Raw genomic sequence first — 26,877 nt, 5'->3', positions numbered from 1 at the left:
CCTTAAATCGCGCCAACAACCCCATGTTGTTACCGATTAAACAAGAAGCGAGCTACCTTATACGGTCCTTGCACGGAATGACTCAAAATGTTATCCCCGGGCTTCTCGATCATCTCGACACGCCCATTAAATCGCGCAAACAATCCCATGTTGTTACCGATTAAACAAGAAGCTGTTGGAAATTAGGCTAAGGTATAGCAGCGGAAATATATAAAATTTTAACCTATTTCCATTTAACCACAAGATCCGTTAACTGTTATTTCATATAAAGAAGGATAAGAAGAAATACCTTTTAGAAGTTCTATCTACCGCTGCAAACGAAGTGCCCACAACTTCAAAAGAGATAGAAACTGTCTACCAATCTACCCCTATCCGAAACAGACCTTCCAGACCTCCGAACGACAATCCCTTCAGTGGAAACGTGGAAGAATATGTCTAGAAGCTCCTGTCCAAAAATCGCGATGATCCGACGGTTCAATCTCCGGGAATCCGCGAAATCGTGAACTGACCTGATGTAGGAGTAGTAAAACGAATTTCTCCCTTTTGTTTGTTTTTTATTTTTCGAGTTCCCAAACACGAAATAAAACACGGGAAGATTAATTTGGAATCAACCGTTGAATAGCAACCAAAGTAGACTGCCTCTAATTAATCAACACAAGATCAAGGATAAAAGAAATAGATGAAAATCAATTGATCAAACGAAGCCGTAGAGAAATCTCGTCCTCGAATTAGGGGTGTCGAATTTTCTCTCTCTTAGACTAGGTGATTTTCGAAAATCACAGTAGGGTATGGCTTTCTTGGATTTCGAAAAACTCAAGGGAAGGGGTATTTATAATCTCTTGTATCTAATCCCTAGTTAGATAGAATTAGGTTACTGAATAGGAATTCCATTTGGAATAGAATTCCTAATTATTATCTCACTATATATCTAATATATTAAGGATAATAATAATAACCTTATTGGATAATAATAGGAGTATATTAATCTAATTAAAACTCCTAACTTAATTATCTTTTAATTAATTTAATTCATATTCCTAATCTAATTAGGATTAACAAAATCAAATTAATTATTCATGTATATTACTACATGAAATTCGACCCCCTTATGTCCATGGGCCTTATTGGGCTCAATTGGGCTTCTATCAATTAATTAACATCTATCTCTCTTTTAGGTTCCAAGTCTTATGTGTGATCCATTAGGTTCTTATTGCTTATAGCCGTATGCAACGTTATTAAATTAATTTTCAAAGAATTATATTTAATCTTTGCATAATGGAATGATGTACAGAGTATGTGATTAGCAAGTTCGTAATCATTCCCCCAGAGCTATAAGAAGACAGGTTAATTCTGTCGTTAACCTTTCCGTATTAGTTACAGTATAATTCGATCCTTTATCAACTACATCCTTGAACTGAATCTTATGACTATGGGTGATGTCAAGTCACATATAGCGAGACGTTCGTTTTACTTGTACAGGCCGAGTCAACTAAAAAAGATAGGTTAAGTGAAATCTGTATTTCTTACTCTTAAGCTATCACCTTGCAAGGATTTAGAGTCGAGTCTTCCACAAGCGATCCATGGATGTATCTCCCATTTATCGGGAATGATAAATGCTCAATCCAATATATAACGACTCCGCAATCACTTCCTGTGATACCCAACGTCTACTGTTCACACCCCATAGTTATCTCTGTTAAGGATCGTGTTACACCAGAGTCAAAGCATCACATTCCGTAATCCAGAATACCAATTAATATTCCTTTGAGTCTGAGGATTAGTTATACCTATTAATACCAATGAGATGAACAGGTGATAAGGATGAATCTACCCATCCTGTTATCTCAAATCGGATCCCCAATCCTAATGAACAACGTTTCATTGGATCTATGTAACTGTCCAGATATCTGTATATATGAAGCTTGTGAGATCAGCTTTCTGTCGGACAGAAGACATTGTTACATACAAGTCTCAACAGTGATATGTCAATCCCAAACATATCACTTGATTTGGGGTGGTTTTAAGTTTATCAGTTTACTATAAAGTTTTGTCTCACTTCATGCTTGTATGAACACTTTATAATCACTTTAAATAAACTTACGGATTTCCTTTTATTAGACTTTATTTAGTGCTTAAAAAGGATTGCCTTTATATAGTTATAAAACATATATCTCATTAAACAAATGATATAAAGAACAATTCATTTACATTAAGTTTGTATCCTAGAACAATTGTCTATAGGACACTAAACCCCAACATACTCCCACTTGGACTAAAGCCAATTGTTTCTAAAACTTATCCCAGTAGAAGTTAAATGACGATCATGTATTCTCTGGGTTAAAGGCTTTGTCAACGGATCTGCAACGTTGTACTCTGTAGGTACTCTTTCTATTCTCACATCTCCTCTAGCCAAAATCTCTCTAATGATGTGGTATCGCTTAAGGTAATGCTTGGATGCATTATGAGACCGTGGTTCCTTTGCTTGCGCAATGGCTCCATTGTTATCACAGTACAGTGTAATGGGATTGACAATGTCAGGCATCACACCTAGTTCTGCAATGAACTTTCTAATCCAAACCGCTTCCTTTGTTGCTTCTGCAGCTGCGATATACTCTGACTCGGTCGTAGAGAAAGCTACGCTTCCCTGCTTGGAACTCTTCCAACTGACTGCGCCCCCATTCAAGATAAACAGGTATCCTGATTGGGATTTATAATCATTCTCATCTGTGAGATGACTTGCATCTGAAAATCCTTCTATTTTCAGATCACCTTCTCCGTACACTACGAACATTTCTTTAGTCCTTCTCAAGTACTTAAGAATGTTCTTGACGGCAATCCAATGCTCGTCTCCCGGATTTCCTTGGTAACGACTCGTTACAGATAACATGAACGCTACGTCAGGTCTAGTGCATAGCATAGCATATATAATCGAACCGATTGCGCTGGCGTACGGGACTACAGCCATGCGTCGTTTATCATCATCGGTTTTAGGACATTGATGATTGTTTAACTTTACTCCATGTAACATGGGTAAGTTACCTCGTTTTGATTCAAGCATGCTAAACCGATTTAGCACCTTTTCAATGTATGTAGCCTGTGAAAGACCAAGCAGTCTTCTCGATCTATCTCTATAGATCTTTATACCAAGTATATAAGCTGCTTCACCAAGGTCTTTCATTGAGAAGTTACCAGATAACCATACTTTCACTGACTGTAAGAGAGCAACGTCATTTCCCATTAATAATATATCGTCCACATATAGTATGAGAAATGCTATAGAGCTCCCACTTGCTTTCTTGTAAATGCAAGCTTCTTCGCAATTTTGTTCAAACCCAAATTGTTTTATGGTTTCGTCAAAACGCTTATTCCAGCTTCTAGATGCTTGCTTGAGTCCATAAATGGATCTCTGAAGTTTGCAAACTTTATTTGCATCCTTCGATATGAAACCTTCAGGCTGCATCGTATATACATCCTCAAGCAGGTTTCCGTTTAGGAAAGCTGTTTTCACATCCATTTGCCAAATCTCATAATCGTAGTGAGCGGCAATTGCAAGCATGATTCTGATTGATTTGGACATAGCCACATGAGAGAAAGTTTCGTCATAATCAATTCCTTGCTTCTGACGATATCCTTTCGCTACTAACCTAGCTTTGTAGGTGCTAACCTTTCCATCCATGTCTGTCTTCTTTTTGAAGATCCACCTGCACCCAATGGGTATTATCCCTTCGGGTGGATCAACCAAAGTCCACACTTGGTTAGTATACATGGAATCCATTTAAGAATCCATGGCCTCAAGCCATGCTTTAGAATCTGGACTAGTAAGAGCCTCTTCGTAGTTTTCAGGTTCGTCGTCTAACACGGGAACCTCATTATCATCTCCCACTAGAAAACCATATCTAACTGGGAGTTCACGAACTCTTTGTGATCTACGAATAGGTGGCACTAGAGTCTCATCTAATGGGACTCCTTCGGGTACCTCAACCGCCTCTGTTGTTTCAATCGGTGTTTCTTCTTCTTGAACTTCGTCAAGTTCAATCATGCTTCCTTTTTGTGTTTCTTCGAGAAACTCTTTCTCTAAGAAGGTTGCGTGTTTGGATACGATTACTTTCTGATCATCTGGATGATAGAAGTAATATCCCATAGTTTCCTTAGGGTATCCAATGAAGAAACATTTACCAGATTTCGAATCTAGTTTGTCGGACGCAATGCGTTTGACAAAGGCTGAACAACCCCATACTCTCATAAATGAAAACACGGGTTTCCTACCAACGAACAATTCATATAGTGTGGAACTAGCGGATTTAGTTGGTACTCGATTTAGGGTGAAGAGGGCAGTTTCTAAGGCATAGCCCCAGAACGTCTTTGGAAGTAAGGCCATGCTCATCATGGATCGTACCATATCTAATAGGGTACGGTTTCTCCTCTCGGACACACCATTGTGTTGTGGTATATAGGGAGGTGTCCATTGTGAGCATATCCCACATTCAGTTAGATAATTCAGAAAATCATCTGAAAGATATTCGCCACCTCGATCAGATCGAAGCGTCTTTATTTTCTTTCCTAATTGATTTTCTACTTCATTCTTGAAGCATTTGAATTTCTCAAAAGCTTCTGACTTGTGCTTCATCAATTAGATGTAACCATATCGGGTATGGTCATCTATGAAGCTTATGAAGAATCTGAATCCTCCTCTTGCTTGGACAGACATAGGACCGCATACATCTGAATGAATGAGTCCTAGAGTGTCTAATACACGCTCACCTTTATTGCTAAAGGGTGTCTTTGTCATTTTACCTTTTAAACATGATTCGCATGTTTCCAATGATTCGGGATCGATTGGATCTATAAGCCCATCTGAATGTAGCTTTAGCATGCGTCTCTTGTTTATATGGCCTAAATGACAATGCCACAAGTAAGTTGAATTATCTAGCTTATGTCTTTTGGTATCAATTGCAAAAACAGGAATTTTGTCATCTAACACATAAATCCCATTTTGTGATATTCCTGAAAAATAAAAGATCGAATCTTTATAAAAATTGCAACTCTTGTCTTTTATTGAAATATGAAAAGCCGTCGTCAACAAGGCGGCTAATAGAAATAATATTTCTAGATATTCCTGGAATATCCTCAGGCTGCATCCGGTATCAAGTACCAAAAGATTCAGACTGTGAAATTTCAATATAAAACATACCAGATGTTGAAGTCTCAGCTTCTTCCCCTTTTGAGGAAGGCTAGGTACACCAACAGTTTCTTTTCCAATGCCCGTTTTTACCACAGAAGTGGCACTCTCCTTTGGGCTTCTTCACTTCCTTTCCCTTAGCTTTGTAGGGCACGACTTTCTTACCTTTCTTGGGATAATTAGGATTGGGATAATTCCCTTTCCTTTTCTTTGATCCCTCAATGACAAGAGTCGGTATGGCTTTGTCTTTCTTTATATTGGGCTCAACTGACTTGAGCATATTTGCAAGCTCTTCAAGAGAGGTTTGGAAGTCATTCATCTGATAGTTCATAATGAACTGTGAATAACTTTCTGGGAGGGATTGAAGAATTAAGTCTATACTTAATTCGTTATCCATCGCAAATCCAATACTAGAAAGTTTGGTAATGTAGCTAATCATCTTGACACAATGTGTCATGACAGATGTGCCCTCTTGCATCCTACTACGATATAGCAACTTGGATATCTCGTAGTGTTCGCACTTGGTTTGTTTCCCAAACAATCCCTTTAGGTGCATGATGATGGAATATGCATCCATTTCCTCATGTTGCCTTTGTAATTTCGGTGTCATCGATGCAAGTATGATGCATCCGGCATGATCATCATCAGCCTTATGCTTCTGGTAAGCATCAATTTCCTCAATGGGAGCATCATCAGCAGGGAGAGGGGGTATCGATGTATCAAGTACATACCCTATTTTATCGAACTTCAAAATAATTTTGAGGTTACAAAACCAGTCGGTGAAGTTTGAACCATTCAATTTGTTATCGGTAAGAATGTTTTGCAAATTGGTTTTAGTCATGATTATAAGAGTGGGTTTAATTAAACCTGAGAGTGAGAAAGAGTAAACGTATGTCATTCATTTGCTTAAAGTATATCAATCTAAAATTATAGGCCCTTTAGTTTATTTTAGATTGCTCCCACTATTTTGCCAAATTAATAGCCCTCCATATTAATTCGAAGAATTTCACAAATCCTTTAGTGAGCTAGGATCCTAACTCCTGAGATTTCGCCTTGAGTTTACTCAACAAGCTAGTCTCATTCATTAGGTAGATTCCTGTAATCAATCACATCTTTAATGTGATTCCTATGTTATTGGGTTACTAACCACATTAGTAACTAATATGCTATTCATATTAATCCCAACCGTCTTGCCCATTAGTTTATGACAACATGAGTTTACTCATCCAATTATCATAATCTAATTTAAGTATTACCCCATATTCATGAAAAATGATTTTCGATAATTCAGGTGTTACCAAAAGGACCCCGAGCTTGAGTTTACTCAACAACCCAAAGGCCCTCAGCACTGCCGGCTGAATTATAATATTAGGGAGGGGCAACCGATTTTAATAACTTGTTTATTTACTTAACTTTTTAATGAGGGATTTTATTTTAGGTCTCATAATCTAACTTAGTCTTGATTTGCTTTAGCATACATCAGACACATACATTCACATACATTGGCGTTATGGACATATCATCTAAATTATTCCGTCGAGCCAGAGACGGAATAAAAGGGCAAACCTAAGGAAATACTAACTATTACATATTTCTCTTTAGGTCCTCCGTCTTCTCCATGACGCCTTGAAATTACATATTAATTTCTATACTACTAAAGAAAACTTTAATTGAATTGAAGGGAATCAGATGAGAGGAGAAATTATAATAGATAGTAGAAATGCAGGACTCACAGACCCTATTTCAAAAATACCAAAAGACTAAAGAGGATCCAAATATGTCCATAACTCCAAACATGCATAGACTCAATTAAATAAATTTAATTGGTTGATTACATAACTATCTTATGTAATATTTATGTTAATCACATTAACATATCATATTAACTTTCATCCAATTTTACTTCTAATAGTTTCGTATCTTTTATATTAATCTTTAGATTAATATAACTATACAAAACTTTAATTACGCACGTCCCAATTATTTTGATCTTAATTCATTTAACATTTTGGTTTACAAATTGGTAAAACAAACTTTTAAACGAATTTTTCATTCGATAATCAAAACAGAAAACTATCAATTTCTGAAACATATGTATTTAAAATATATAAAAATGATTTTAAATATATATATCAGTTCTAAAACGGTTTTAAAACGATTTTCAGAAAATAGGAAAAACTACTATAGATTTCCGTTTTATCTTTAGAATTAATAAAACTGATTTTATCAATCTAACTATAAAACTAATAGATTTTGTTATGATGATTATCAACCAAAATAATTAGGAACATACGCACAATCTATTTTAATTAACAATTAATTAAAATTTATTTATCTTTAGAATTAATTAATCAAAACAATTTGTTAATTAATCCTAACTATAAATATTTATTCAATCATATTGAAAACTTCTAAATTTTCATATATGAAATAACGGATTTAACGATGGCTCTGATACCACTGTTGGTAATTAGGTTAAAGTATAGCAGCGGAAATATAAAATTTTAACCTATTTCCATTTAACCACAAGATCCGTTAACCGTTATTTCATATAAAGAATGATAAGAATAAATACCTTTTAGAAGTTCTATCTACCGTTGCAAATGAAGTGCCCACAACTTCAAAAGAGATAGAAACTGTCTACCAATCTGCCCCTATCCGAAACAGACCTTCCAGATCTCCGAACAACAATCCCTTCGGTGGAAACGTGGAAGAATATGTCTAGAAGCTCCTGTCCAAAAATCGCGACGATCCAACGGTTCAATCTCCGGGAATCCGCGAAATCGTGAACTGACCTGATGTAGGAGTAGTAAAACGAATTTCTCCCTTTTGTTTGTTTTTCTTCTTCGAGTTCCCAAACACGAAATAAAACACGGGAATATTAATTTGGAATCAACCGTTAAATAGCAACCAAAGTAGATTGCCTCTAATTAATCAACACAAGATCTAGGATAAAAGAAATAGATGAAAATCAATTGATCAAACGAAGCCGTAGAGAAATCTCGTCCTCGAACTAGGGGTGTCGAATTTTCTCTCTCTTGGACTAGGTGATTTTCGAAAATCACAGTAGGGTATGGCTTTCTTGGATTTCGAAAAACTCAAGGGAAGTGGTATTTATAATCTCTTGTATCTAATCCCTAGTTAGATAGAATTAGGTTACTGAATAGGAATTCCATTCGGAATATAATTCTTAATTATTATCTCACTATATATCTAATATATTAAGGATAATAATAATAACCTTATTGGATAATAATAGGAGTATATTAATCTAATTAAAACTCCTAACTTAATTATCTCTTAATTAATTTAATTCATATTCCTAATCTAATTAGGATTAACAAAATCAAATTAATTATTCATGTATATTACTACATGAATTTCGACCCCCTTATGTCCATGGGCCTTATTGGACTCAATTGGGCTTCAATCAATTAATTAACATCTATCTCTCTTTTAGGTTCCAAGTCTTATGTGTGATCCATTAGGTTCTTATTGCTTCTAGCCGTATGCAACTTTATTAAATTAATTTTCAAAGAATTATATTTAATCTTTGCATAACGGAATGATGTACAGAGTATGTGATTAGCAAGTCCGTAATCATTCCCCCAGAGCTATAAGAAGACAGGTTGATTCTGTCGTTAACCTTTCCGTATTAGTTACAGTATAATTCGATCCTTTATCAACTACATCTTTGAACTGAATCTTATGACTATGGGTGATGTCAAGTCATATATAGCGAGACGTTCGTTTTACTTGTACAGGCCGAGTCAACTCAAAAAGGTAGGTTAAGTGAAATCTGTATTTCTTACTCTTAAGCTATCACCTTGCAAGGATTTAGAGTCGAGTCTTCCACAAGCGATCCATGGATGTATCTTCCATTTATCGGGAGTGATAAATGCTCAATCCAATATATAACGACTCCGCAATCACTTTCTGTAATACCCAACGTCTATTGTTCACACCCCAAAGTCATCTCTGTTAAGGATCGTGTTACACCAGAGTCAAAGCATCACATTCCGTAATCCAGAATACCAATTAATATTCCTTTGAGTCTGAGGATTAGTTATACCTATTAATACCAATGAGATGAACAGGTGACAAGGATGAATCTACCCATCCTGTTATCTCAAATCGGATCCCCAATCCTAATGAACAACGTTTCATCGGATCTATGTAACTGTCCAGATATTTGTATATATGAAGCTTGTGAGATCAGCTTTCTGTCGGACAGAAGACATTGTTACATACAAGTCTCAACAGTGATATGTCAATCCCAAACATATCACTTGACTTGGGGTGGTTTTAAGTTTATCAGTTTACTATAAAGTTTTGTCTCACTTCATGCTTGTATGAACACTTTATAATCACTTTAAATAAACTTACGGATTTCCTTTTATTAGACTTTATTTAGTGCTTAAAAGGGATTGCCTTTATATAGTTATAAAACATATATCTCATTAAACAAATGATATAAAGAACAATTCATTTACATTAGGTTTGTATCCTAGAACAATTGTCTATAGGACACTAAACCCCAACAGAAGCGAGCTACCTTATACGGTCCTCGCACTGAATAACCCAAAACATTATTCCCCGGCTTCTCGATCATCTCGAAATGCCCCTTAAATCGCGCCAACAACCCCATGTTGTTACCGATTAACTAAGAAGCGAGCTACCTTATACAGTCCTCGCACGGAATGACTCAAAATGTTATTCCTCGGCTTCTCGATCATCTCGAAACGCCCATTAAATCGTGAAAACAATCCCATGTTGTTACTGATTAAATAAGAAGCGAGCTACCCTATACGGTCCTCGCACTGAATAACTCAAAACGTTATTCTCCAGGCTTCTCGATCATCCCGAAACGCCTCTTAAATCGCGCCAACAACCCTATGTTGTTACCGATTAACTAAGAAGTGAGCTACCTTATACGGTCCTCGCACTGAATAACTCAAAATGTTATTCTCCGGGCTTCTCGATCATCCCGAAACACCTCTTAAATCGCGCCAACAACCCTATGTTGTTACCGATTAACTAAGAAGCGAGCTACCTTATATGGTCCTCGCACGGAATGACTCAAAACGGTTTTCCTAAGCTTCTCGAAATGCCCCTCACCAATAAGCCAACCAAGGGCGGTGTCAGATGCAGTCTTTGCTCAAACAACGTCATGCAAGTTTTTAGCACTTTGACTGCGTGCCCATAAGGAGGCAATGTGCGATCAAATATGAAACTCGATCGATTTTGTTGAGAGTACTAACAAAGGAAATCCGAAATTGCAAATTTTCATTAGAAATAATAAACCACATAGAGTTGGGAAGCTTAAACAAGAAATCCCTAATACAAACACTGGAGCACAAAAGCTCGACACAAGATAGTCCAATCTCTTACAACATTCCATTAGCACAATCAGGATTAGGAATGGCCTCAGCATCCATTAAAACCTGGTGCACTGCCCGCCAGTCGATACATTCATCAGTATTATGCCCATTCTGCCTATGATATAGGCATGCTTTCCCAACATGCGTCAATCGATGCGCCGGATCGGCTGGAATAGGCCCCAAAAACCCCTGTCTAGAAAATTCAAGAAAAACCACACTACGAGGTTTCAGCAGATCGACAAACGTCGGCCCATGGGGTCGACTCGGTGAAGCATGGCGTCTAGAACGACGGCCTTCCATCTCAAGAGGAAGATTCATAACTCTATCAAGCTCGTCGGTAAGAAGCCTCCTTACCCAGGCAGGATGCGGATTCGTCACGGGTACCACCGACTCGTCGGGATTTAGAAACCCAATCCCATCCTGCGACCAAGCTTTCTTCTCAGTAGAAGACAAGGCGCTGACAACCACATCGCACGAATCCGTCACAGATCCAGTATAGGGCACGGAACTCTCACTCTCCCCGTTTCGGCTTCTCCGTGAAAAACCCCGATTCATCCACACAGGGGAAGCATATCGCACCTTCCTGTCCAGCTCATGATCATCCCTCGGGGGACAATACACATAGGGGTGAGGCATCGCCGAAATGGCATTCTGCACCTCAAGCACCTTAGCGGAGTCCACAACATCCCGAAGCGACATCACACGAAGATAGAAGTAAACAAATGACTAAGAATACGAGCACTCGAAGCAAGAACGCCACATGAACGAGAAAAACAAAAACCGACTCCTATTTATAGCAAGAATGGACAAGACATGACAAACACATCAGGAAGTCTCAAATCAAATCAAAGTGCAAAATGATGGTCAAAATAAACTGCCAAAAGATCCCCAAAGATACAAACCGTATAGCCAAATTATTACATCTTTGAAATCAAAAAACAAAAGAGCATGCTATCTCCAATTCCAACTATTTCTTCTTAAAACGGCCGCAGAACTCTACGGCTTTCGCCTGGGCCACTTTATCATACACGTTCGGAGAGAATATGACCTCCGGAGGAACCTCATACTCAGCAGAGTAAACAGCAGCAATGAGCATCATTCGATCCATTTTGATCAGCTTCTCCTCGCGCTGTCCCGCAAAGGCACGCAACTCACTAGCCTCTTTCCGAGCCACCTCAAACTCTCACTTGAGTCTCTCGTTCTCGTCGGACAGCGCGACTGCTTGCCTGGCTCTCTCGTCGAACTTCTCCTTCACTCGGCGGGTCCATAGGATAGCAAACTTGAACATAACCTTATAAGAGTGGAGCTCATCAGCATCATGTTCCAACTTCTTCGCCATCTCCACTCGGCCTCCTGTCTCCACTTTCAGCTGCTCGGTCAGCACAGCGATCTCACCCTCACGGAGTTCCAACAACTCTCCAGCGGTAGCTAGCTTCCCAGTCACCATTTCCAGCTCCTTCACCGCATTCCGCAGACCTTGCTCCATATCCCGAAACAGATTCTCATCATTCACACACATGTCGAAGACAGTGTTAGCATTTTGAATGGCCTGCATAAAAATTGCACAACTCAGGACACAGTTGTTAGAAACAAACCTAAGCGAGAAGGTTAAAAGAGCTTACCACACCAAGCCCCGATAGAGTCTCCACACCAAGGTTCATCTTGGTCACACCGTCCATTCGGGCAACTTCTCCAGGCACCTTAGCGACGCGAGCCATCACCCGCGTAAGGTCAGACGTCGTCAAATCGGAGTGCACCGACAAGCCCATAACGTATTCCCGGAACTTAGCAATATTGACGTCCATTCTTTTCATCATCTCCGGGTGATCGCCTACACGATCCATCATCCCCACTACAAGCTCGGTCCCGCCGTCAGTACACGCTCACTTAGAGCTGTCGTTTGCCCCAACGGTATCATCACCAGCATGTATTTTTTTGCCTTCTATCCCAGCAATGGCCTTACCCTTCTCTTTCTTACGTTTTCGGGTAAGGGGTCCCTGAATCTGATTCTCGACCTTTTCCTCTTTGACAGCCATCACCTCCGCAGTTTCCTTTGCCTCATTCTCTAACACATGCATCCCTTGCGGTATGTCACCAGTAGCGTCAATATCCTCGTGCGTCGCAAGCACGCCCCCATGCTCTGAACCACTTGGTTCGTATCTTCAAGCGAAGAAAACGAGGCCAGGGATCCGGATGCACCAGCAAATGCTTCCTCCATAGTGTCGAGGCCAACACCGAACTCATTCGGATCGAAATCCATACTAACACGAGGATCACCTGGACCTGCATCAGTAACACCATGATCAATATATTTCAATCAAACACACGTAAAAACTGCAAAACAAAGCTCACAACCCGGACCCCTCACCTACAATGGCAATGTTTACAGTTATCGCCTCCAACTCCGCTAGTTCTCCGGCTGAAAAGTTATACCCACGTTTCCACTTCTCAAAATCCACCTGCGACCAGCCAGATAACTGGGCCATTCGCCACTGTTTCCAGATGTAATATCCAGCGATAAGGAAATGACCAACGAGCTCGTCCACATCCTTCTTACGTTCTTTGTTCGTCGGCAACCCCTTTAAATACTTTATGATATGCTCTTCCGATGGCAACATCGGTCGCGTTTTTAGCCACCTAGCAGAATCTATAGGATCCTCATTCCATGTCACGCGGAAAGGGAAGTCGCCATCCAACTTCCGCACCAGAAAGTACCGATGCCTATACTCGGGAATCTTATCCTTCAGCCCGCCGAGTACCTTAAACTTTTGATGCGAGAAGGTCACATGTTAGGAGCGGGGTCCCTTATTCGGTCGAAAGAATTCTAGAAACACCAGCCCGGTAGCTCGATATCCAGCCGACCGGCATAACGAGTAAAACGCCACCATCATCCTCCACCCGTTTGGATGAATCTGACCAGGGCACAAGTCATACTCTTTTAATACCTCCATGAAGAAGGGAAGAAGAGGCAGCCGCATCCCTGACTCCAACTGCTCCTCGTATACTACCAGCTTGTTTGCCCCACCAACATGATGAGCACGATCATCTTCATCCAATGCAACCAACTCATACGGCTGCCCTAGTCGGTACACTGCAGAAATAGCGGCTAAGTCCACAGACACAATGATGCTATAGGCGTCGTCCACCGAAAAGGATTCCGGCCTCTTCGGGCGGTGCCTCCCCTCAAAGCGTTTCCCGTCCACACTTGTCACACCTGGCGACCGCGTCCACACTCTTTCATGCATTTCTTCGTAAATCAAGGCCAAAGGTCGCTCTTCGGTAATCACTCCCTCCGGTACAACCACAATTACTTCAAGGATACCAGCGGTGGCTCCTCTTGACGGTCGCTCAACACTGGGTGGCGCGCGCACCACGACGGTTTTTCTTTTCTTTCCAACAGAGACACCGCCCTCCTCCTCCGTCGCCACTCACCTTTTTCGTTTTACAGATCACGTTCGAGAGGCGTCACGTAGCGTGAAGTCGCCCGATGTCACTGGCGGCAGTCGTCTTAGGGCTCCCCGCGAAGAACCCTCTAACATACTATCCCTCCCAAGATAAACAAATGAAATAGCGAAACAGAAAAAATGAGGAAGAGGCAAGATTGACCTCAAACACCGTCTAGACAACGAGGATAAACCACCCTCAGATGAGCGCCACGAACAGACAAGCCCGGCGTTTGGTAATTTCTGACAGAGAGCGGAGCACAGATTACAATGACGACAAGGGAAGCAAAAAGTCCAAGGAACGAAATAGGCGAACAAAACACAACATATGCGACTTTGTAAAGAAAGGATAGAACCTTTTTTCCCCTATTTATATCTCAAACGGAGGCGCCGGTAGAGCACGGTTTCCAACGACACTTTACGGCGCATGTAGAAACATTAATGAAGGGGCAATTAATTTTCGCATCAAAAAACTAGGAGCGCATGCGGCAATTTGAAGGGCCACCCCAACCCCCGATGCTCTCCTTTCTAGTCTACCAACGCGAGTAGCGTTTTTTCAGTTTCCCCCTGCACACTAGACGGTGAAAATGCTATGAACTCCCCGACAACACCTCGCATGCAATACTCGGAACCCCTGATCGAAGGGGGGGGGGGACTACCTGATTCGGAAGATCAATTGAGGGCCCAACTGGCCAATTAGGCCCAGCAGGGCCCAAATGGACTCACTATAAATAAGGAGGATACAACCAAGACATGTGATCGGGTGACATACTATCTAACTCGTTCTTTCAGCAAAATATATAATTCTCTAGAGCGACTAACTGTCTTGATCGTCGGAGTATATGCAGGGACCGCTCCCCGCACAGAGACGATCATCGGAGAGCACAAGAACCTTTCCCGGAGAGAGCCGGATCACTGTTCCGCGTATCCTGATTATTTTTTATAATTTCAGTTTTGATTGAGAGAGATAACCAATTAATAGTTTATGAAAGAAAAATATGAAAAAGGCAAAATTGTCCAATAAAAAAGCGGTAACTAGCAATATGGGTATGGTAAATAGCAACGCCTAAAAAGATTATAGCGAATATTAACAAAAAAAAAAAAATCAGTTTTCAATTTTTTTAAAAAATAAAAATATTCATAAAGAACAACTTTATAAATATATTACACTCATTTAATTAACAAATCCCCTATTACCCCATAGAAAAAGTAAAAGGAAAAATCAGGGGTTTCTATGCTCGGTTTTGAAGTTGGAGACCATAAAGAAAATAAGGGAAACGTTGGAGGATTTTGGGCATAATTTACCCGATAAACGAGTTAAGATAAGGTGTTGCCGTGCCTAGTTTAGACTGAACCGGCAATCCTCGAACTCTTTTGTAGAAAACCGCGATCCTTTTTCGCGCTTCAATCTCAAATTTTGTGGCACCGGAGAGAAGAGCACACTATCAGAGAAATAGAGACGGCGACCATGGACGGCCCTCTTGATTTTGAATCAGAAGACCCACTTCTTAGTGCTCCTGTCACTAAGAAAAGGTTTTTCTTTGTTTCAATTTGAAATTTTTGTTATTTTCTTACTCTGTTTTATATTTCAGCATTTGTTTCGTCGTTCCAAGTTCTCAGATGTGTAGTTACACTTTTCGTCTTCTTGTTTCTGCGTTGAAGGGTTTATTTTGTATTAATTGCAATAAATTGTCAAACTTAAATGATCAGCATTTTACATGTCGAGGGTTTTTCTTCGACCGTTCACCTGGCTCGCTAGGGCTTTCATTTGATGAACATTGGTTGTTTGCTAATTCATTGCTACATTTTCTTAAGAAGTATCTCTCCTTTATAAAAACCATTTTGTTCTCACTTCTTTTTGAATCAAAACCTAGGACTTGATTGGAATGTGAAAAATTGACTAGGTAGAGCACGATTTGATTTTGTTTTTTTGGGTGATTTTAGGTTTTAGTTACTTAAGTGGACTTTAATTCGTTTTGATTTTGTTTAGAGTTTCATATAGGCGTATATATCTGAACCAGGAAAAAGGTTATTGGCTTGGATGATCTTTTGACTGACTTCTATAAGGAGAAAAGCAAAATGATTGAGAGGGAGTCAAAACAAGCAAAGGCCCGTAAAAACGACAACTCCGATGATGATGAATCTGACAATCGCAAAGAGGCCATGCTATCAAGAAAAATAAATGAATGCCACAATCAGGTATTATATGTTTTCTCTATCTATTTCATTTTACATTGTTATTTTCTCATTTTATAGATTACTGAGATTTAGAGCAAATTTTGTGCAGATGAAAGATATGACTGGTGATGAAGAGATCAGTAGATGGGGTGTACAGGTTTTTGCAAATCAGGTTCTCTTCAGATTTTCATTTAGGAACTCGTTGCTATTATTGATACTTTGCAGTTTTGAAATTCTGAAAAGATTCATTTCGAGTAATGATATATACATTTTTTTTGGATTCACAATGTAATTGCAGAAATCCCCGCCAGCTTTTACTTCTCCTGAACTTGGAAGCTGGTCACTTCTGCAGTCTTTCATGCGTGATAAGTTGAATAGTTTGGTTGAACTCACTACTGAAAGCGAAGAAAATTTTCTGGAAGAATTATTGGTAAACGGCTGGCTGTTAAGATTGGTTTCTAAACATATGCATGTGGAAGAACCAATAGCGAAATGGACTTTTAATTTGAGTGAGTACCTGGTGGTCCTAGTCCGTTTTATTGTTATGATGTTTTCTATGCTCTCATTCTATGGTTTTTCTAGTGCTATATTCGACGAAAGAAGAACTTAGGATGCCTGCTTGTGACTTCTGGTGCACCATTCTATCACCTCTGAATCAGGTGAATTCTCATTCATACCGACTTTGATTGCGCACAGTTCTATTGTCAAATATTTCAAAGCTAACTGTCATTCCTTGTTGATTGGGGTTTGATCAGGCTGAAAAGTTGTCTGTTAGTACCGAGTGGTTTCCTTGCTACGCTGACCTTAAAGGAGCCCTTGCAACATATGGATATCTATTCAATTGTTCATCACACATAAAATCAACAAATACGGGTAAGTTCTGTTACCTTCTTAATATTTTGCTCATATCATATGAAATTCAAGTATTTATTCTTTTGTTGTATCTCTATATTTCCCTTTCTTTAGTGATTTTCTTACTAATTCTGTTTACTATTCAGATTCCAATAGTGGAGGGCCACCTGAAAATATAAGAAGCTGGATCAAATTCACTACTGCTTGCTTTCATGTGAGGTATGCGACTGATTTCAAATACATGAGTCCCAAAATTTGCTTCCCTCAATGTTAGACATGTTAACTTTTAAGCCGAAGCTTGTAATTTTTTATTAGTTCACATTCACTATATTTTACTTATTTCTAAAGTTATTAAGGATTATTTTTATGTACAGGAGCAAGCATTCTTTGTTTTCAGCTTCAGAAGCTCAAGAGTTGCTTGAGTTTGTTATGTTTATGTCGTTAGACCGCCAGCTTCAAGGTTTGCTGATACTTTTGAGTGAATGCATGCAATCAGCTGTCAGCTACTTCACAGATCAGGAATGGAGTACTAGTTGTGAAGAAATAGCAAAAACTCTTGCTTGCAGGTTATTGATACATTCTTTCAGTCTGTTTATGGCATCGTATTTTACTGAATATTAATAGCACTGCCTAATGCCTATGATGTGAAATTAAAGATGGATGTTATGATGTACTTTGGCTTAATGACTTAAATTCTTTGAATTTTTCTGCTATTTTTATCCAAACTTTGTATTTTTTGTATCGTGATTTCAACAAGTAGTTGCTCTTTCATCTAATTAAAATTAGTCCAGAGTTCAAGTATGAAAATGTAATTCAGCAATGCTACTTGCTTATATCATGCTTCATATTTTTACAAAAGAAAAGCTCTGAGAAGAAAGCAATTGATTATCAGAATTGTAGTTGATGTAATAATGCTTAGATAACTATCAACTGAACATTTGGATAAAGTTTTCAAAATCATATCCAAATTGTCAAAATTACAAGGTTTGGACAAAATTATGAACACCAAAACCTGAATATTTTGTCATTACAACTGTTTTTTACTTGCATCTTTACATATGAGGGATTTGTCAGGCAGCACTGAATTGAAGATTCTAGAATTGTTTCAAGCAATGACACTTGTGTGTGCTTTTTTTATGAGCCAGAAATTTACGGAATGCTATCTGCATGTTCGTTAATTTCTTGCTTGCAAACAATTGAATTCAATCTCGTATTCATATTTACAGTTGTGGCCTTAGCCAAAGAAACTAACAAATAGCAAACCTGACATTCTTAAACATGAATTAAGTAGTGTAATATATTTCGTACATTGACTTTGACCAATTACCATTTACATTCTTGCATTTTTGGTATTATTGATTGTGTGCAGAGTCCCTAGGGATTTGAACTGCTTGCGAGCTTTGGAATGTATATCAGGAGGCAGCACACGTAGTCGTCACCTCAGAAGTGTAGTTGCTTACCAGATTCTGCTTGTTTGTTTTGATAATAAGGTTGCCTTCTTCTTTATTGTATTACTGCATGCTTTTAGAACTGTAGAAGGGTATAGTAAGTAGTAAATACGTAGTACTGTTTTTCTTTTCAATTTCTTTTGTGGCTCTGCTTCTGACATTATCTGCAAGTTTCTTGTTCAAGCATCGGGGTTGGTTTACTTTTCCGTTATTTCGATAATGTATACCAGTAACTTGTTCATATTGGTTGGAAATATTTAGTTTCGTAATTGTACAAGTAGATTATACTTCATTCAATAACTTGATCTTGTATTTCGTTTATGGTTTATCATACCTTGCAGGCTGCTGATGAAGAAGGGATCCTGAACTTGCTCATTTCAATTAATGTGAAGGAAAAAAGTTGCGACTTTTTCAACATGTACATTTACCTGGTGTTGACCGAGAATTGGCTCATATCAAATCCGTCTTTGGAATATAGTCCACTGATCTATGAAATGTGGGGTGTTTACCTTCGGAACTGTTCATGCCAAATCAGCAGCACAGACTTGAGGCCTTATGCATCCAAGGTATTCAATCAAAATTTTCTTTTGTTCATGCACTTGCAATGATTTTTATTGATTTTCTTAATGTTTCAGGTTCGAACAGAAGCTTCATATCTTCTCAATAGCTCCTCCAAGAAATAATGATTCCAAGTATGTATTTTGGACCCCCTTCTGTGATGTATCCATGTTCTTCATTCATATATGATGTGCATCTTTCTGTGAAATTCTAGAGGAAAGTATGTGAATGTGATCTATGTTGCATGGAAACAGAAACTGAAACGGACACACCGGGAAACGTTATTTCTATTAAAATATTGCTAGAAAACAGAAATTGAAACGGAGGAGAAACTGCAATGGAAACGGACACAAAACGCAGAAACGCTAATGAAGAAGAGTTTCCGTGCAACATAGTATGTGATAGATGCTTTACTGTAGCCGAAAAGAGCAGCTGTGTATCTATGAATCCTGCTGTACCCTCTAAATTTAGGCTAGTAGACATCGTGGGATCAGCCTTGGCTTGACTTCATTACTTCCTACATTTGCAGGGTGATTGGATAAAAATGGAATCTAAGCCTCAAAACTCGTGAGAAATGGAAGCTGAAAAGCTTGGAGATTGCGGTTGGAAGAGGTAAAATCACTCATCTAGCACTAGATATGTATAGAAGACGTAATGACTAGTATAGGTAGAGTAACCTCCTTTTCCCGCCTCCCCGGCCTTGAATCTCCGGCTTTTTTTGTTCTTGGTTTTGCTATTCCGGGATGTAGTGTAGATGAAGATAAAAAGAAGCTGGTTTGCAGGCACTGTGAGTTCCACGTCGTAGTATAATACATCTGGATCGTATTCCTGCCTTTTACTAATTATTTATGTGTTACTGTGTTGTAAGGACTTGAAAACTGAGCACAATGGTTGGTTGCTTGCTTTTGACTTTTGAGAATGTACTTATTGGGGAAAACAGTGAACAAACATAGCTTGTACAGGCTTGCAATTTACTCTTGTTTCCTTCTATTGAATCATATTTTTATCATTTGAGACGCACAGGTGATGAATGATGTCAAAAAGTTTCAAATTTTTATGGTTTGGTTTTTGCATTTTGCAAATTGCATGGCATGCTTACTCCATTTTCTAGGGATAAAGTAAAAACGTACCCCTATGTTATTTTGAGGATGTATAAACCCATGGAATATTAGCACTAAGTTTTGCAAATGAAGCAATTTCTGACTCGATAACAGTAGATTCAATAGAATGCAGTTTCAATTTCCGTTTCCATTAATTAATGGAGGAATCATGGATCTAAATTAACAAAAAAAAAAAAAAAAAAGAGTTTCTGTTAGATTTTTCGATTTTGCTTGTGGAGTCTAAATTAGGGGAAATGTTGTAATTTATCCCATTTTCATATTCCAAACAAAAAAGTGCTAAAGTAATCAAGGTGTTTTCAACATTAATATGCGTGTGAACTATTGGGTGTTTTCAACATTAATATGCGTGTGCAACATTAATATGCGTGTGAACTATTGATGCAATGTAAACTGTGCATATAGATAGCATGCGCTTAATTGAATTATTGGGTCGAATGTGATTGAATATACAAACTTATCGAATGAATGTGTTTTGTAGGTCCAATTGTACCATATAAATCCATCCATGAAGGGAAGGGCTTGCCGTAAGAAGCAAGTCGTCCAAATTGTACGGATTGTGCACGAGAGACAAGTGAGGAGCCTGTGAAGATCATGAGGTGGCAGCTTGTGAATGGTGCCACTTCGTGAAAAAAAGCTATTTTATTTGTAACTGCAGGTGTTTAGAATTTTGATAATACAATTTTACCCTCATTTTCTTAAGGAGAAGGTTTTTGTTTTTTCCCTACCAAGGGGTAGGGCTATTTATAAGGCATTTTTGGTCTTTTGTAGATATACAATATTTTCGGATACAATTTCTAGTTCAATATAATTTGCTATTTTCCATTTCCTTCTTCTGGAGAGGACCGGAAGCTTTGTGTTCCTATTCTTGGTATGAAGCTGTGTCGTCTATAAGCTCTTTATGATCTTTGTATCATGAAGAACGAGTAGACTAATCAGCATGTGATCGATCTTAACAATGGGGGAAGGTAAGCATTATGTCTCGGTATAAGGGTATTTATTTGTTTATGCATCCCTAAATTGTGCTGAATGAAATATTAATAGGCCATTAATATTGTATGTTATTGAGGACTAAACAATTAGGTAGAGATGCTGATTTTGAGATAGACAAGCTGTATATATGAGTAAGAGATTATCTATTAACTATCTGATGATGTGCTTGTTAATCGGTTAAATATTTAAGATTGATAGAGATATGACTTAGACATAGCTTGGACTTCTTCGACCATGGACATGTGGGAAGAATGCTTTTTAAATGCCTTGCTCTTATGCTTTAAACATACCCTTATGAGATGTAGTGCTAAATCTTTCCCCTTGTTGTGTAAGATCTATCCAGTGCATTTACCCAAATAGTATCTCGTTTATCCTGTGTTGTTTCTGTTGATTTTAGTATATTTGGTTTGGTTTCACTATAAACTCTTAAATCATTACTTGGTTACTTTCATCTCTTAAACATAAGCTAAATAGAATATAAATACATCTGCAAAACTCCATGTGGATCGATACTCATACTATACTGTGATTGATGATGTACGTGATAGTCTTATAACTATATTGTGCTAACAAAATAAACACATCAACTATAAACTAGTTAAATAAGCAGGATGACCAAATTTTTTTGCTAACAAATAACACGCAAGCATGAGATATATAGATTATGTTTCAGATCTACTCTAAACATAGATGTCATTCGCTTTCTAAAACCTCGTTTCACTTTGGAAGGCTCACAATAGAAGATAGATTATTAAAAATCATACTTGGTATTCAGGTATCGACTTCAAAGAAAAAATTCAGTCCAACACTACAAACTCAGCCCATACGTTGAATCAATACCCCTCTTAGTCAGCAGGGTGCGATAACTGCGAGGAGATCATAAGACCTTTCAGGGACATTTAGGGCATTCCCCTCTCACTAGGGATTAATATAAATAGGAAGATTCTGTCCATGGTCCAGGATATGTATTATTCTCTCTGATTCTTCTCTTTACTTTCTCTCTCTTAATCCCTCACTACATTTACTATAAATAGGCACAGAAGCCCAATCCCACTAAGAGCACATCCATCCCAACTTCTCATCACCTGTTATTTAACTGTTTCATCCGACATTTCAAATATTAATTATCTTAATTATTTACTGTGTTACTAACAAAATTACAAAGAACCTATCAAAATACTAAAAACTAAGAATGTCACATATAAGGTAATAATAAAAAAAATTAAATTTTTTATTATATTATTAACATAATTATAAACAATTTGCAAATCTATATAAAACAGACTCAATTTATCGATATTTTATATGATAGTCAAATAACTTGTTCAAATTATTTATTAAGGTAAACTTTTACCATTACAGTAAATTTATACTTCTCTAAAAACATGGGTAAAAGTTGATCATTATCCCTCTAAACATGGGTAATTATTATGCACATATTGAATTGAATGGAATTAACAATATTGACAAAAGCCAAAGCACATGGAGCCAAATCTACCAATTTCGGTAGAAGGGAAAAAAAAAGGCAAAATAAGGCTCGGAGGGAGGTTTGGAAATTCAAAATCAGGTGTGGTAGCATGTTGGTTCTTTAGCTTCGGAAAGCCGTTAACTCCAAACCTCTTTTCCTTATACTTTCTCTCTTTCGCCCTTTTTCTTTTCTGTTTCTTTCTTTCCTTTCACTTCCCTCCGCTCACTCTCAGTTTCTTCGAATCAAATCTTCCTTTCATGTTCAAATTTCTCAAAAAAATTCCTTTAGCAGATTCCTCTTGATTTTGAATCTTAAAGTAATCGAAATTTGTGTTATTCATTCATTTTAAATTTCCAAATTTCTGCAGAGCCAGGAAAGGGAAAACCCTAAAAAAATCCCCAAATTATCTCATTCACTTGTCTGCAATTGCCATTTTCTTTGCTGGTTGTTCTTCACTTCTGCAGAATTTCTCATTCTCCGAGCTTGAACTTCTTTAATTCTTTTTTCCTTCTTTGAGATTATCAATTAGGGTTTAGATAATGATGAAAGGTGAAAGAATGGCGAAGAGATCTTCATTTGGGAGCATAGTAAGGAAAAGGCTTTCTGACATTACTAACTCTCAATCTCAACCCAAATTGATTAGCCAAGAGGAAAATCAATTACCAATTTCTAATCCGACAGAAGATATGATCAACCAGCTTCTTAAGGTATATAATTTATTGAACTGGGTTACTTGTTAAATTTCTGAACTTTTATGTTTGAATTTGTGTTTTTTTTTTTGTGCTTCTATCTTTTGGGTGAAACAGGAAAAAGCCTCACTGATGAAGCTTGTAGAAGACAGAGAGTATCCTTTGAAGATTATGGAGTTTATCAAATTTAAAGAAAGCATTTTCATTTCATTTATGTTTCTTTAAATTTGATTTAGGTTATGTTGGTTATGTTTCAGAAAGGAACATAACCTATAATCAAACTATTTATCCCTCATTTTGGAGGGATTTGTATTTTCTTAATCTATAATTAACAGTAAAGTCATAGCAATAAGTGATAATCAACTGAGGAATCTGAGATTGCATTATCAGAAATTGCAGCTACAGAACTGGAGTCTTGCTCAATCAAACAGCCAGATGTTAGCAGTCAGTTGTTTTTTTTATTCTCTTGTGCAATAATATTGAAAAATACATTATTTAGTAGTGACTAATTGTGCTCAACATTGATTGCAGGAGCTCAATTTAGGAAGAGAAAGGGCAAGTCTTGTTTCCTCATTCAAACTCTTTGCTTAGTACCATATTAATTGTTTTTATAAATGTTGTTGTCGTGTCAGAAATTAACATACCCTACTATTACTTTTAGAGTAACTCGAGAAATTGGTTTATGTTTTAGGTGAAAGCACTACAACATGAACTTGTATGCAAGGATGCATTACTTAAAGCAAAGTATTCAATGTCAAAGGTTAGTTTGTGGTTCCATTATTTGATTGATTATCACAAAATTGTATCCATTTGAACGATAGGTGTTAAATTAGTAAATTGTAGCGACGCGTTACTCACGCTCATATTTCATAAACTTCACTAAATTTTATTTTATTTTAATAAAATCATTCCAACAATTTTATATATAAAACTCACCGGAATATTGACTTGATACACAAGTCAATTGAACTGATTGTATGCCAATTAAGCAACATAGTCAGATTTGTCTGACATGATGTATAGTTGGCACATAATCAAATGCTTTTTTTTTTCATATCACATCGATATTCCAATGAGTTTTTATACACAATTTAATCGGAATGACTTTATATGAAATACAAAGTGAGTGATTTTATTAAAGAAATGAAATTCAATTTGTGAAATAGACCCAAAACTTCAGTAACCATTACCGGGAGTTAAATTGCTCTGGTTGAGAGGCGATATGATACTAAGAATTCAAGCAAGTGATATGAGGTGAATGTTAAATCTACATCAACTGAAATCAGTTAGTCATGTTATGCAGGGAAAAACAGAGATCAAGGATGAAATCAATGGTTCCCAGGTGAGTCTTTAATTGAATTTGATCTTCTTCTTTTAGTTATTATATAGTTTCTTCTGCTCCTTATTCAATTGAAATGTCATTCTTATTGATTTGAAGGAAGGGGATAAGAAGAATGCAGTAGATAACAAAACTGATCGCATCAGAAGAAGAATTACAAGAAGTCAATGTAATCAGTTTTTACCTTTCATCTATGTTGCACGGAAACTCCGCTTCATTTCTTCTTGTTAATGGTTGCTGATCACTTTCAAATTACTTGCAGCTATGGGGCCTTCTACTACATCCAGACATGGTGTAGAAAAAGAAAAGCTTGAAAACAAAAGGTGAGTCCAAAGTAGAGTTGTCGATGGGGCAGGGATTCCCCGTCTCTGTTGGGGACAGGAAATCCCGAAAAAGTACCCCATATGATGGGATGGGGAATATATTATCCCCGAAGTTGAGACAGGTACGGGTACAGGGATAAAAAAATGCACTCCCCGCCCTGTGGGATTCCCATTCCCGACTTCATGGTGATCGCCATAACACTTTAACGAGAAACTCGCTGTTTGACTTTTGTTTCTTATGTTGTCCTTTTTTATTGACATAAACCCATTTGCCGGAGATGTCACTTGGATCTCAAGTCACAACACTCTCTTTAGACACCAGGATTAGGGATGCAAGAAAGATAATTAATTTTTGTCGTTTCTTTTATTTTTGAATTTCCCACGTGATTAAAAATAGTTGACATGATACCACGTGGCCTCTTGCTAGTTTATGATCAAAAGGACAATAGAAGAAACAAAAGTCAAATGATAAAGGTTCTCGTTATGGAATAAAAAGTTGTGATAATTCCGTTCTATCTTTGATAGTTGAAGACCATGACTGTAGAAAGAACCTTCGTTCCAATTTTATTGGAATTGTCTCCAAGATGCTGGGAGGGATTTAGGAGGTCGGGAGAGAGCTTGAGTATCCATTAGTCGCTGGAAACTTGATTGAAACTGTAGAGTTATAATTTTTTTTTTATGATCAACACCAAAAAAATTCCAATTAAGCATCCATAGACAACGAAGCACCTCTTGTCAGTGAATCCTATATCCGCCACTGTCTGCCTATACAATTTTTAGTATCTGCATTCCTAGCTGCAATTGAAGATTTTGTTGTTGTAATCTGTACAGGCGATGTTTAAGAAGACAATCAGATAGGTTCAAATCCGAGCCTAAAGAGAACTTATTCGAGATCGAAATCGCAGAGCCCGTGGTGGATGGAGTAGTGTTAAGTTCATCTGTTATAAAGGAAGAAACATGTGATCTAAGAAATAAAACACAAACAAGATGTTCATTAGGAAGACCAGTTCGCAGAGCAGCTGAGAAAGTTCAATCCTACAGAGAAACTCCAGTTAATGTCAAAATGCGTAGGGAAGCATGAGACCAGAATCAAACCGTGCTACATGATGTTCTCTCTGTTTCGGTTAATCTATTTTTCGATTATTTTTGTATAGGCTAACTTTAACAAACATTAACATGTTTTAGAACGATTCCTGTATTTTTCTTTTGTTTGAGTTAATGAATTTTGGTATTTTGTGAGTTATTAAAAGAAAAACTAGTTTCCCGAACTGATTATTAACTCTATTTTGAACTGAATCTATAGGTAAATCTAAATTGTAATAGAATCTTATGATTCAATTTAGCTTTATTTCGAGTCGGATCTTCATCACTGCTCATCAAAAACTTCAACAACACTAACTACTGAATCCACTATCCTCTAGTCCGATTATTATTTTGCAAGTTATCAACTTAAACAGAGTCCGATTTGTTGAATTAGTTTGATTAAGTTTGCATTAGATTCCAATTGTAAGTACTTGGTTGATTGTTGTGATTTCTTTTTTGACATTAAAATTGCATTTCTAGACTAATATTTGATAACATTTTGAGTGGTAAATATTTTTTTTTATAGTATTATGAATTTGAACGGAATCTTTTAATTCCATTCACGAGTCACGATTCACAAAATGTGGATTTCGATTCACGAGTCGAATCTCGATTTGACAACTATAGTTGCAACCAGGTTGATCGCAGATATTTCTGCAATTTAAATAGTTTTTCTATTTTAAACTATTTTTAAAAGTCGGTCGTCATCATTCGTATTTTATATCAATTGCGATCCAATTGCGAAGTAACTCTATAGTTTAGTGTTTCACAATTAACAAGATGCGAATTAAATCTCCCAAAATGCGAAGTTTATTTCGCAATTTA

The 26,877-nt window shown here is 37.5% G+C and overlaps 2 protein-coding genes across 4 annotated transcripts; both read left to right on the top strand.

Moving 5' to 3' along the window:
* The first annotated feature begins 15,347 nt into the window (after positions 1–15,347).
* On the top strand, positions 15,348–20,924 carry LOC136224789 (uncharacterized). Of its 3 annotated transcripts, XR_010686615.1 has the most exons (13): positions 15,349–15,536; positions 16,025–16,202; positions 16,291–16,353; positions 16,480–16,690; positions 16,764–16,840; positions 16,937–17,054; positions 17,180–17,252; positions 17,408–17,599; positions 18,403–18,523; positions 18,823–19,047; positions 19,117–19,173; positions 19,569–19,651; positions 20,639–20,924. XR_010686615.1 is itself a non-coding variant. In XM_066013210.1 (12 exons), the coding sequence occupies exons 1-11, from the start codon at positions 15,472–15,474 to the stop codon at positions 19,162–19,164; spliced, it is 1,371 nt and encodes a 456-aa protein (XP_065869282.1). In that variant the 5' UTR covers positions 15,348–15,471; the 3' UTR covers positions 19,165–19,173; positions 19,294–19,562. The 3 variants fall into 3 exon arrangements, 2 of the variants coding, with proteins under 2 accessions (XP_065869282.1, XP_065869281.1); XM_066013210.1 differs by lacking the exons at positions 19,569–19,651; positions 20,639–20,924 and adding an exon at positions 19,294–19,562 and having other exon boundaries at positions 15,348–15,536; XM_066013209.1 differs by lacking the exon at positions 20,639–20,924 and having other exon boundaries at positions 19,569–20,048.
* A 1,884-nt stretch (positions 20,925–22,808) lies between these two features.
* Positions 22,809–26,230, top strand: LOC136223402 (SHUGOSHIN 2). Its single transcript, XM_066011366.1, has 9 exons — positions 22,809–23,325; positions 23,425–23,462; positions 23,643–23,751; positions 23,839–23,862; positions 23,999–24,067; positions 24,611–24,649; positions 24,746–24,815; positions 24,909–24,969; positions 25,801–26,230. Exons 1-9 carry the CDS (start codon positions 23,158–23,160, stop codon positions 26,048–26,050), a joined length of 828 nt encoding a protein of 275 aa, XP_065867438.1. The 5' UTR covers positions 22,809–23,157; the 3' UTR covers positions 26,051–26,230.
* Positions 26,231–26,877: the final 647 nt, after the last annotated feature.

The sequence above is a fragment of the Euphorbia lathyris genome, chromosome 3, assembly GCF_963576675.1.
Source record: "Euphorbia lathyris chromosome 3, ddEupLath1.1, whole genome shotgun sequence".
Classification (NCBI taxonomy): Eukaryota; Viridiplantae; Streptophyta; class Magnoliopsida; order Malpighiales; family Euphorbiaceae; genus Euphorbia; species Euphorbia lathyris.
The sequence above is the reverse complement of the archived record's forward strand: the minus strand, read 5'-3'. Positions and strand labels throughout refer to the sequence as shown.

Bases quoted from the DNA above. Each gene is read 5' to 3' on its own strand.
- LOC136224789 (XM_066013209.1), top strand. From the start codon at position 15,472: ATGGACGGCCCTCTTGATTTTGAATCAGAAGACCCACTTCTTAGTGCT. The intron at 15,537-16,024 runs GTTTTTCTTTGT...TATCTGAACCAG, and splicing joins GCTCCTGTCACTAAGAAAAG to GAAAAAGGTTATTGGCTTGG. The intron at 19,048-19,116 runs GTATTCAATCAA...TTAATGTTTCAG, and splicing joins TGAGGCCTTATGCATCCAAG to GTTCGAACAGAAGCTTCATA.
- LOC136223402 (XM_066011366.1), top strand. From the start codon at position 23,158: ATGATGAAAGGTGAAAGAATGGCGAAGAGATCTTCATTTGGGAGCATA. The intron at 23,752-23,838 runs GTCAGTTGTTTT...CATTGATTGCAG, and splicing joins CAAACAGCCAGATGTTAGCA to GAGCTCAATTTAGGAAGAGA. The intron at 23,863-23,998 runs GCAAGTCTTGTT...TTTATGTTTTAG, and splicing joins TCAATTTAGGAAGAGAAAGG to GTGAAAGCACTACAACATGA.